The sequence below is a fragment of the Panulirus ornatus genome, chromosome 9 (genome assembly GCF_036320965.1).
Source record: "Panulirus ornatus isolate Po-2019 chromosome 9, ASM3632096v1, whole genome shotgun sequence".
Classification (NCBI taxonomy): domain Eukaryota; kingdom Metazoa; phylum Arthropoda; class Malacostraca; order Decapoda; family Palinuridae; genus Panulirus; species Panulirus ornatus.
In genome coordinates, this window is record NC_092232.1 from 47,019,216 (window position 1) to 47,031,882 (window position 12,667).

General features: G+C 51.6%; 1 protein-coding gene across 1 annotated transcript in view; it reads right to left on the reverse strand.

The window, feature by feature from the left end:
• LOC139750065 (homeobox protein extradenticle-like) overlaps positions 1 to 2,723 on the reverse strand; it is a 77,019-nt gene extending 74,296 nt beyond the window's left edge. Inside the window, exons 1-2 of the mRNA XM_071664401.1 lie at positions 2,632 to 2,723; positions 100 to 213 (exon numbers count right to left, since the gene is read on the reverse strand). Of these exons, the coding sequence (XP_071520502.1) occupies positions 100 to 213; positions 2,632 to 2,723 (206 nt within the window). The remainder of the gene's footprint in view (positions 1 to 99; positions 214 to 2,631) is intronic.
• Between the last annotated feature and the right edge of the window lie 9,944 nt (positions 2,724 to 12,667).

Genomic DNA, 12,667 nt, shown 5'->3' on the forward strand with positions numbered 1-12,667 from the left:
TGGTGTGGGGCGGCCAGAACGGTGGTGGCTACAGTGATGGTGGGTGGGTGATGCTGGTGATGTGTTGAAAGGTGTACCTGGTTCACGGTAATGCCACACCGACGTGCCAGGGCCTCTTTTTCCTCCTCAGAGGGGTACGGGTTTGACAGGTTGGAGTAGAAATATTCATTCAGAATTTCAGAAGCCTGCTTGCTGAAATTTCGGCGACGTCTCCTGTAAATAACAGCGGGATAGAGCAGGTGACCTGGCAGTTGTGCAACCTCGGGACTGAAATTCAGTCCACCAGGCGTCTCGCTGCCTCCACCACTTTACTAGCTACTTACTACAACCACAAACCTCTTGACGTCGACCCTGGTGGACTGAGTGGTGCCCAACAGGCTGTACAGATGGGGGGGAAGAACACATCTCATCATGGATATACTATCAAATAATGATGGCGTCAGGTGATAAGACAAGAGGCTGAGGTACAATGGCAGGAAGATGATAAAATAACAAAATAATATGATAAGACATTAAGAACATGGGTGGGAAGGAACTTTTATCATTAACCAGAACTGGCCATCATCTCCCTGCCACATACCAAAAAAAAAACCCTCAAACTTATAAACTGATATACTTAACACTACTTAACACTAAAACTACTTAATATGTAACAACATAATTCACGAGGGAATAAATATGGTATGATAAGCTTTTTTAACACAGCAACAACAAACACAGTCAACAATGTCAATGCTAGACACAAAAAGAATGATTTATCTTGAGATGATTATCATAAATATCACTTGAGGTTCATGTCTAATAACCACTAGAGCCAACGGCCTAACCTAACTCAGGGAGGTCAGCAAGATAACACAGCACACGTACCTACCAGGCTTCAAACACAAGTGTCCGAACCGGGTCATGATGACGTCTTAAGAAGATCTACGAGGCAACAGTACATACACTGGTCATTCACCTGTTAAGTGCTTCCCTGCCAACCTCCTCACGACCTTCATACATTCACTGGCACCCTCCTCACGACCTTCATACATTCACTGACACCCTTCTCACGAACCTCCATTCACTGCCACCCTCCTCACGACCTTCATACATTCATTGGCACCCTTCTCACGACTTTCATACATTCACTGACACCCTTCTCACGAACCTCCATTCACTGCCACCCTCCTCACGACCTTCATACATTCACTGACACCCTTCTCACGAACCTCCATTCACTGCCACCCTCCTCACGACCTTCATACATTCACTGACACCCTTCTCACGAACCTCCATTCACTGCCACCCTCCTCACGACCTTCATACATTCACTGCCACCCTCCTCACGACCTTCATACACCCACTGGCACCCTCCTCACGACCTTCATACATTCATTGCCATCCTCCTCACGACCTTCATACATTCACTGACACCCTCCTCACGACCTTCATACATTCACTAACACCCTCCTCATGACCTTCATACATCCACTGGCACCCTCCTCACGACCTTCATACATCCACTGGCACCCTCCTCATGACCTTCATACATCCACTGGCACCCTCCTCACGACCTTCATACATCCACTGGCACCCTCCTCACGACCTTCATACATTCACTGACACCCTTCTCACGACCTCAATTCACTGCCACCCTCCTCACGACCTTCATACATCCACTGGCACCCTCCTCACGACCTTCATACAACCACTGGCACCCTCCTCACGACCTTCATACATTCATTGCCATCCTCCTCACGACCTTCATACATTCACTGACACCCTCCTCACGACCTTCATACATTCACTAACACCCTCCTCATGACCTTCATGCAACAGGTGCACTAACACCCTCCTCATGACCTTCATGGACAGGTGCACTAACACCCTCCTCATGACCTTCATGGACAGGTGCACTAACACCCTCCTCATGACCTTCATGCAACAGGTGCACTAACACCCTCCTCATGACCTTCATGGACAGGTGCACTAACACCCTCCTCATGACCTTCATGGACAGGTGCACTAACACCCTCTTCATGACCTTCATGGACAGGTGCACTAACACCCTCCTCATGACCTTCATGGACAGGTGCACTAACACCCTCTTCATGACCTTCATGGACAGGTGCACTAACACCTTCTTAAAGACTCGCCTGGATTGCCTCACGACCTTCCTGCACTGGTTCACGACACCACCTCACGCATCACTCACACTGGTGGCATCTTAATATGGCTTTACTGTGGCCAATCTGGCATGACATAGATGAGGTACGGTTGTTTTATAGTAATCATATACGTGTGTAATACTCCGCTCGGGGTCGACTGCCTTCACAGATATCCAATTTCTTTCGTTGGAGGAAGCGGAAATTTCTGTTCACTTGGACAACAACCGATAAATCCACTATACAACGTAAGCGGAGCTGTTCTGTATCTCTGACAGACGAATTCAGCTCCACTCCGTCTTTTATGAAGACACGCTTTCACCCTCAGGAGCACGCGAAATAACACCTTTGGCAAAAGGCTCCTCCTGACCCCTCGGTGACGAACACTCAAAGTGTGTGGGGCTTGTTTACTGAGGTACGTGGGATCCAGCCAACAACACTGCCAGATATTATGATCGCTAACATCTCGTGTCTCCTGACTCACAAGATGGTCATGTTTGCCGAGGGCCCCTTGCGAAGTCTGTTTCCACAAACGTCTACATTTTCCTCATCTGGAACCGGCTTAGTAACTCCCATTACAATAAAAATCTTCATAATAATAAAAGTTGTCGTACTCTATAGCCATGTTGGCCTGAATTATGTCGGATGATGCCTTACATACGCCCAGGTATACGATAATGTTCTGTCAAAAAAATCATAACGATAAATTTGTGGTATATTCTCTGCATTCTTGAAGGGGAAGCATCTATCGCCCGGGTCTTTCAGTAGTCTACCAGCTCTCCAGAATGAGACTGGAGCCTAGGCCTCTTTTTCCTTTCTCTTTTAAGGCCTACCTGAGCCCCCAGTTCACGGGCTATTGCCCGTCACTCGGAGGGAGCTCGAAGAGTATGGGTCTGGTGTGCAAATCTCTGACGTCCACAAGCACGCTCGCCATATCTGACCCTCGGGTCGCATGAGTAGGACTGTGTAGGAAAAATACAACGCAAAGTCATGTCACAACGGCGTCATCATCAGTGGCTGGGGGGTACTGGAGAGGCCCCTGGCTGACTGGCTGAGGAAGCCGGACATACGCGGCCACGACCACCGACCATATGACGATCAAATACTTGAGTCTATCCACACGTCCCATTCCAAACACCTCCACAGCGCCGGCTGTTATCTAAAGACGAGATCTAAAGACGAGAACAGTTCCGATGACAACGTCTCCAGCAGGTCGAGACTCACCACACCCAAGGAACTGGACCCCCCCACGGAACAATACGTAGCGAGGCGTGAGGTACTTGACTCAACTCCAACAAGTGTCAGGTGTAAAAGGCTTGGCGTCCCTACCTCAACATGAACGCTCCCACCGCTATCCCATGGCGGGGTAAAAGTCGGTTGATATGGACGAGAGGCGGAGAGGGGGGGAAGGGGGTTAGGCTGGGAGGCGAGGGGAGGCCATGAATCAGGGCGTGATCACCCCAATGACACCCGCTGCAGGATAAAATACATGATGGCCGTATTGGTTTCCGCCAATCACTTGTCTCCTCCAACCCGCCCTCGGAGACGGATCACCCCCACATATGCATCGTTCACCAGGTCCCCAGATGCGTAAATTTAGGCAAATCAGACGAGAGATCGGCGTCAGGTGGCGGAGAATAGAGCGTACGATGAATTTCATGGGGTAGTTTGTACATCTCTTGGAGGCTGGGGGAGCCCTTCATGTGTACAGGGAGTTAATGGGCGGGAGGTACATCGTCTCCAGACAAGCGTCGTTGTCCCAAGTGTTGCGAGTCAGCTGCCAAGGTGATGAGAAAGTGTGCATAGACTAGGGCGGGCAGCAGTGGTGGGGAAGATTGTGGGTTTTATAAGGTGGTGTAGGAGGCCGTAAGAGAGGTTATGGCTCGTAACCCGCCGGACACTCTCATAAACGACCACACAATACGTCCCCCCGGCCGCCTCTGTCTCCTGCCCTCCTCACCCTCCTACTGAGGGTCGTCCCTCTGCCGGGGACAGACCCTCCCTCCCTCCTGCTGGGGCGACGTACCCCTTGGGGAGGATTACCCTTCTGCAGGGGATTCTTGCCGCTGCCAAAGAACACTCATACTAGGGTACGCTCCCCTGCTAAGGAACACCCCCACGGCACGTTCCCCATTCTGAGGAACAAGCTCATGGGACGTAACCCTGCTGAGGAACAACCTGCTGCAGAGGTAAGTCCCCCCGGTGAGGAACACTCTATGCTAGGGATAAGTTCCCCTGCTGAGGAACACTTTCACGCTGAAGGACTCTCGCTCTGCAGGAGGGATCCCCTTATACTGGGCTGCCAGTCTTCCAATTCGCGCTGTGGAGGGGATCATCTTCACACTGAGAAGCTATCTTGCCACTGGAGAACAAGCCCTAACAACAGGGGACTGGGAGGTACTAATGCCACGGAATCCGGTGCTTCAAGAAGTTACTGGAGCACCAGAGAAGTCAGTCTATCACTAGGGTTATCTAAGAGCAGGTAGGGCATTCTCGCTCTCGGCGTGTGCCTTGGTGCCGGACCACACCACTGCTGGAGTCATAGCCCGGTGCCACTGGAGGGCCAACCCTGGAGCAAGAGGTGGTGGAACCTCCGCTGCTGGGAGGTATACCCTACTGGCAAGACTACCCCAGTGCTAGGAGGGGCCACTTCATTCCTATGGGGACACACCTGTGCTGAGCGGGGCAATCTGTTGCTGGGAGCATACCCATGGGCCTGGGGTGAGACACTGCTTCTCCAGAATACAGGGCATAATCACTCTGAGCCGGGGGAGGAAGGGAGGGGATTTTTCTGCTATGGTACACTGTCCTGCCGGTGAGAAAGACTCGACTATACGGATTAAGAGCAGGCGTAGACTTCGGAGGTCTTTGACCCGTACAGCTCAAGCTGAGTCCAAAGTTGCGAGTTGGGACATTGATCGCCTAGGGTCTTCGAAGCAGCGGCCCGCAGGCACATTTTATTATCAGAGGCCAGCTGGTCTGGTGCACCTGGTAAACAATTCTCAAAGACCTTCTTATTTTACCCCATCGTGCATGCCAAAGTGTTTATGATGTCCGTCAGGCACTGCTGAATAGTCTTGGGCCCCGCATGCTTAATTGACTCTCCCCTTTATGTTTATCGCATCTTTTGATTTTCTGGGAGAATATTTTAGTCAACAGGAAACTAATTTTTGTGTCAATTGAGTATCATACCTTCTACGATTTTCCAAGAGTAAATGATGATATACCTCTCCCGTCTGCGTTCCACACAGTACTGCCACAGTGACTTCAGTCGTTTCCAATTGTTCAGCTCCTTTATCACGTCAATACGAACCGTGAATGAACTCTGAATATTTTCTAACTGCAACATCGCCAGCTTTGGAAGATGTCAGTACAGTACACAGCAGCAGTATTCTATTCGCTAGAGTGTTTGCGCCTTGAAGCACGTCATCACTGGTATTTCCTCTACCGTCTTGAAAGTCCGCAAGATCCACCCTGACATCTTTTTGAAAGAACCAACTGCTGCTGAGGGTAAGGTCGTCAAACATTATTCCCCAAAAGCATTTCACAACATATCGCCATAAGACAAGAGCCTGTGTCCGTCCAGGATTCAAGGCTTTTAACTTCTTCATTCCACTCCTACCGGAGGAGTTGATAAGCATGTTTTCGGTTGCCCACGGGAAGACTATGTCATTTTGTAGTTTCTCTGAGTCGTCTACTGATGAAGTCTTCATAACCAACGTAGCCTCATCTGTCAAGGATGATGAATAACTGTGACACTGTCAGTGATAGGTGGGGAGTTGGTGGCTGAGCTGGGACCTTAAGGCTGGTAGTGGCAGCAGGCGTGCGGCGCCGGTATAACGGCCGGGCATGGGGCACTGTTCAAGGGCGAGGCGTAGGGCACAGATAGGAGGGTTGGGCGTAGAGGTGGTGCTTGTGGAGCCGGGCGCGAGGTGCTGGTTGTAAGGAAAGGAATGGAGAGCTGGTAGTGGGGCGCTGCGACGAAAGCCAAGCACGGGGGCAATGGTGAGAGGGTCACGTGTTGGGCTCTTGTAGAAGGCTGGGGCCAGGAGTGGGGCGGTGGCAGAATGGGTGGGATGCTGGTAGAAGAACCGGGCATTGGGTGCTGGTAGAAGAACCGGGCGTGAGGTGCTGGTAGAGGGCCGGGCGTGGGTTGCTGGTTGAAGGGCCAGGCGTGGGGTGCTGGTACAAGGACCAGGCGTTGAATGCTGAGAAGGACCAGGCTTGAAGTGCTGGTAGAAGGGCCAGGCGTGGGGCGCTGGCAGTAAAGGACCGGGCGTGGGGTGCTGGCTGTCATACCGGGCGTGGGGTGCTGGCTGTAATACCAGGCGTGGGGTGCTGGCTGTAATACCAGGCGTGGGGTGCTGGCTGTAATACCGGGCGTGGGGTGCTGGCAGTAATACCGGGCGTGGAGTGTTGGCATGTGGGGCTGGGCGTGGGGCAGGGAAAGTAAGGAGGCAGTTCCCATGCAGTGGTGGTGCGTGGCAAATTACACGGGTTAGCTCCCCTGCCACCGCTGACTTACACGTATATGACAGCCGGGCATATACCACAGCCAGGAGGCATTGACCACCACACTACCACACAACCGAGTCCTACATCCTTACAGATGTTCTTCTCCTCCTTTATAACAGCTTTGATTTGGCAGACGAACAGCTACCAACCTTCGCCCTTTCAGGCAACAGACCATATATTTTTTTATCCATACCATTTACACAATCCTTCACTGGACGAGGGAGTAGCGACCAGCATCATCGTCCTAGGATACGTACCGACCAGCATCATCGCCCAGGGTAGCCTGTTCTCTGGCCAACGTTAATCATACGGCGAATTACCCGGGAGCTGGTCAGTAACTAGCAGTTTATCCGGAAAAGCTGTCAATAACTAACGCTCTATCCGATGTGCGGTCATTACCGGTCGTTTTAACCGGAGAGCAGTAACTAACGGGCACTTTATTCGGGGACCGGTAAATAATGCTGTTTTATCCGGACGGAAATGACAAGAGCAAGTTCATTGCATTTATTTATTTGGAACAGTAATTAGTACCATTTTATCGTGTGTGTGTGTGTGTGTGTGTGTGTGTGTGTGACACAACAGGTCATGGAGCGTGGTGTTGTGAACGTCTGTGTATGGGTGACTGCAGGTCAATAAGTGTTCTGTGTCTTCAGTGTGCAGCTCCGTCTTGGGCAAGATATAATGAACCGTGTTTTACGTTGTGGGTGTGGGTGGGAGGGTGTTACCGAACTATCCCTAATTGATATCACCTCGCGAGTGAGGTTTTCTTCAGCGAGGCTGTAAAGCTGTCAGCTGAACAAAATACAGTCGCGTCAAACGCTTCAAAGGAGTCCATCCTCTCCCTGCTACTGAGTGTGGCGTAGCGCTGAAGCTGCAGGAGCCCCTGGATGGTGGGTCCTGGGGTTATATAATACTACTAATACATATGGATGGTGTCCTGAGAGTAGAAGTGAAAGTATAACTCGTATATGTCTGGGGAATGGAGTTTCAGATGGATATATGGGGTGACTGCTTAAAACCGTGTTGAGAGGGCGGTTGTTATGTGCCTGTCGGGTCATTATGGCGGGTACATGTTCTGTCACTGTTGTGTTTCTTTGGGGCTGGGGCATCTGCAAGCACAGGTCGCTGCAATATGAGTCCAGGGTAAGCATTATATTCTTACCTGGAGGTTGGTGGTTAGTTATGGCCTGGTTTTGACATGGGTCGAGTGATGAGTGTCAATTACAAGTGGCGCCACCTGCACGCAATTTGTACGAAGGGTCAGACAGTAAACTAAGTCTGACAGTAAACTGAGGGATTAAGTTAGGAAAAAAAAACCTCAATCAGCTGTATAAATAGGGTCGATGGTTTCTGCACCATGACAAAAATGTATGTACTCTATTCTATAAAAGAAAAGCCAAGTCTTAGAAGTTCTTGATCACATTGTGTGTGTTCTCCGCCAGCTCGACGTTACCCCGTGAGAGTGACCTTTGGTGAGAACTGTTATCACAGGAAGTAAGTACATTCTTGCCAAAGAACTCCACACTCTGAAGAAGTCCGTCATTTCCTTGCGACGGGAAGTAGCGCCGTCTTAGCGGTGCAGGAGCTACTGGAAAAGAGATCCTGAAGTAAATCCAGCGTCCTTCGAGAAAGTGGTCCTGGAACCACTAATCAATGACTGATTAAGGTAACAGTTACCCTACGATCTAGGCGAGAAACAAGACAATGAAGTGTTTTGTCCGCATATGTCTGTCTGGACGTTTTCTCGACTTCCTTGAGCATGATGACGCGACCATGAGGTACGATGGCCCAGCACTCTTGACCTTAAGGGATAGCACCCAGGGCCAGGACTCAGGACGCACTCTGGGTCAGAACTGGGGACTCAGGCACTCAGGGCAAGGCCTCAGGACTGAGGCACTCAGGGGCCAACACTCAGGACTGAGGCACTCAGGGCCAACACTCAGGACTGAGGTGCTCAGGGCCAACACTCAGGACTGAGGCACTCAGGGCCAACACTCAGGACTGAGGCACTCAGGGCCAGGCCTCAGGACTGAGGCACTCAGGGCCAACACTCAGGACTGAGGCACTCAGGACCATTACGAACTGACAACGACCTGAGGTCACCCCGTCCAGGAGCCATCACCAAAGACTCGCTGCCTAGCTCGTACCGAGTCGCCCACTGCGTTATACGACCTCCTTCGGCTGCTCACAGTCTCCTTAACAACATGAAGTTGCTTTACTACGGTCGTTCTCCTTCACCACCCCATATTCATCTTGTCTCAGGTTAACTCCCATTCTGGAAATAGTGACTTATCCCCGTAAAACGGAGAGCCGGAAGGGATGGTGGGTAGAGGGGTGATGACGGCGGGAAGTGTGTGGCGGTGCGGCACCAGGCCGCCGCTGGAGAGGTGGCAGCCACCAAGAGTGATGGAGTTGTTTATGAGGTGACCCTTGTGCTAGTGAGAGGGGTTAAGGACCACTAAGCATGGGTAATGGCAGTCAAAAGAGTGGCGGTGGAGCTGGTGGCCGCACTGCTCACTCTTAATCCCGGCCACCAGCCACGGAATGGCTCGTAAACCAGCATGGCCCCCCCAGCTCCGCCACACATCGTCCTCTCTCCCTCACTATCGCCCAGGTCACTACCATACTCCAATACAGCCCTTCCCCCAAACACCAGCCCTACTGTCATCTTTAGAAGGCAAAGATGAAGCGCTAATTAACAAACAGATCCAAGTTACCGGAGAAAGAAGTAAAGCCGTGTCGTCACTTACGCCAGAGTTATAAGACGAAGGCCGGAACGAAGTGATGTGAGAGGGTTGAGGCGAGTTGTCCCTCTGGCCAGCAGTCGTCACTCTGACACACACACACACACACGATCTTCCTCTTCTGCGGCCACAGTCTTGCTCTCCGTGCGAGGGCTGGGCATCACCCTACCAAGGCATCCACTGGCCACACACACACACACCTCTCAAGGGGAAGGCTAAACTCCTTTGCCCACACAGACCACTGGCAGAGGTATGGCTCATCTGGCCACGCTCACCCAGTGGGAGGTTGGGCTCATCTGGCCACACCCCTCCGGAGGGAGACTATGCTTGTCTGGTCACAAACACCCCAGGGGCAAGCTGGGCCCACCTGGCCACATTACCCCAGAGGGAGGCTGGGCCCCTCTGGTCACACACACCCAAGGGGAAGGCTGGGCTGGGCTCATCAAACTACCCAACCCAGGGCAAGCTGGGTCCCTCTGGCCAATCCAACACACACACCTGGAGTCATCTGGTCGAACCCCCTCCCTGGAGAAGGCCGGGTTTGGCCACACATCAATTGTTGTCTTCCTCAATGCCACTAAAACTATTTCAACTTACATTCACTTCTCCCTGTTCCTATGACTACCGATGCGCTGTTTAAGCAGAATATAACACGCTGTTTCAAAAGCCCGAAATCGCATACATAATTCATTATTGTCCTTCATGTCCTCCACCTTACAAGACATGACCATGTATATCCATAACCACGACCACTACCGGTGCATGGCCTGGTCTGACATAGCACCATACAGGGAGAACCAGAGGATCCAAGAAAAATTTCCTGTTACACATAACCATTGTTTGGGCTGGTGGTAGTGGCCGGCTGTACGAATTACGGATTACCTCAGCGCTCCTGCAGTCGTCGCCTGAGACACGATGGTGCTGGGTGAGGAGTAGGTTTCTGGACGACGTACTAGCTAGCGTTGGAGGATAAGCTTCGGCGCTGATATAGCCGACGGATCACGACGGAGGTCCTCCACAGGATGACCACATTACAGAAGGTCAGTATTTCTACATGTTGGTCGTTGTTCACGCGCTGACACCTCTGTAGGGAGGTTGAGGCACGCGCGACGGGAACGCAATACACGTTTGAGCAATGCCCTCAATTCTGTCATAACGTGGTGAGGACACGGCACCCACCACAGGTAAGGAGCGACCCGTGGAGGTGTGAGGCGGGCGGCCGTCCACGGACTCCGCCACCACAAAGGTTACCTGAAGAGCTCCTCCTGGGCACCAGTAACCTGACGGGAGGAGGTAAAGGCGGGAACTGCGCTCTGGCGACAGTAGCCGGGCCAGAGCTGGCGGCGGGAGCACCACCAATACGCCCTTCATCACCACCCGCCACGGGACAGGGTATACTAGTATACTACTGCTTTATGATGTCCACGTCAGCTGGACAGCGTGCAACACACGGCATGAAGCATCCTGACGCGCGTTCAGGAGCCAGCGAGCACCTGGGGCCGCCTGAGTCTTCAACCTCTGGCTCAAGCCTTACGCTAAAAGGGAATAACAAACACCGTATCATCTTTTGGAACGCCACTGACACGCCAACACGCTAACAGGACTCAAACTATCGTCTTGCTTTAAAAGAATACACCTTGCTCTTCGTTCATGTTGCCGGTCTGTCGGCTCTAAAACGACCTTGCCGATTTTTAACGGCTTTATGACGACCGGAAATCCGTGAGGGTGATCCCTATTCCGTCATAACGTCAAGTTTCGTTTCAAGGAGAGTCGAATCCGCCTCACAATCGAGTTTCTTTTTGCCTATAACACAGGCCAGGGCTGAGGCGAGGCGTCTGTCTGTCTGTCAGCGTGCGGCCGGCGCGCGGCAAGCAGCTGAGACGGCTCGCGCCACACACAGCACAGACAATCAAACATATCCAGCGAGAAACTCACTCAAACCAGAGTAAATAAACACCACCAGCCTGGCCGGATGAGGAGACACCCACAGATCCAGGAGAGCTAGTGACTCTCGTCTCTCTTCCTGACAGCACCACACACACACACACACACACACACACACACTCTCTCTCCCCCACTCGCATACCTCTTCTCTCTCTCTCTCTCTCATACCTGCTCACGACGGTCACTTGGATAGCGACACCAAGACCTGAAAGAAAGTGTACATTTCTGGCGGCAGGAGTGCGTGCCAGGCCCAGCCATGTACCGCTTCAATTTATCCAAAAGAATGTGCAGTATACTTGCTGACACTCCCTTACATATTAGGGTAAACAAATACAAAAACACATGGCTATATTAGTACATATGTGTGAGTACATCTGGTATGAATGTTGCCATCGTGAGAGTACTCACACATCTTCTGTACATCTGTATCTCCCGTGTACATACATCCCCATACATTCGTCTTATACACTCCTGCGTCATGATCAGTCCCCATACATCCTCTTGTACACTCCTGCGTCATGATCAGTCCCCATACATCCGTCTTGTACACTCCTGCGTCATGACCAGTCCCCATACATCCGTCTTGTACACTCCTATGTCACGACCAGTCCCCATACATCCGTCTTGTACACTCCTGCGTCATGATCAGTCCCTATACATCCGTCTTGTACACTCCTACGTCACGACCAGTCCCCATACATCCGTCTTGTACACTCCTGCGTCACGACCAGTCCCCATACATCCGTCTTGTACCCTCCTGTGTTATATCAGTCCCCATACATCGGTCTTGTACACTCCTGCGTCATGATCAGTCCCCATACATCCGTCTTGTACACTCCTGCGTCATGATCAGTCCCCATACATCCATCTTATACACTCCTGCGTCAAGTCCCCATATATCCCTCGTGTACACTCCTGCGTCATGACCAGTCCCCATACATCCGTCTTGTACACTCCTGCGTCATGATCAGTCCCATACATCCGTCTTGTACACTCCTGCGTCATGACCAGTCCCCATACATCCGTCTTGTACACTCCTGCGTCATGATCAGTCCCATACATCCGTCTTGTACACTCCTGCGTCATGACCAGTCCCCATACATCCGTCTTGTACACTCCTACGTCATGACCAGTCCCCATACATCCGTCTTGTACACTCCTGCGTCATGACCAGTCCCCATACATCCGTCTTGTACACTCCTGCGTCATGATCAGTCCCATACATCCGTCTTGTACACTCCTGCGTCATGATCAGTCCCCATACATCCGTCTTGTACACTCCTGCGTCATGATCAGTCCCCATACATCCGTCTTGTA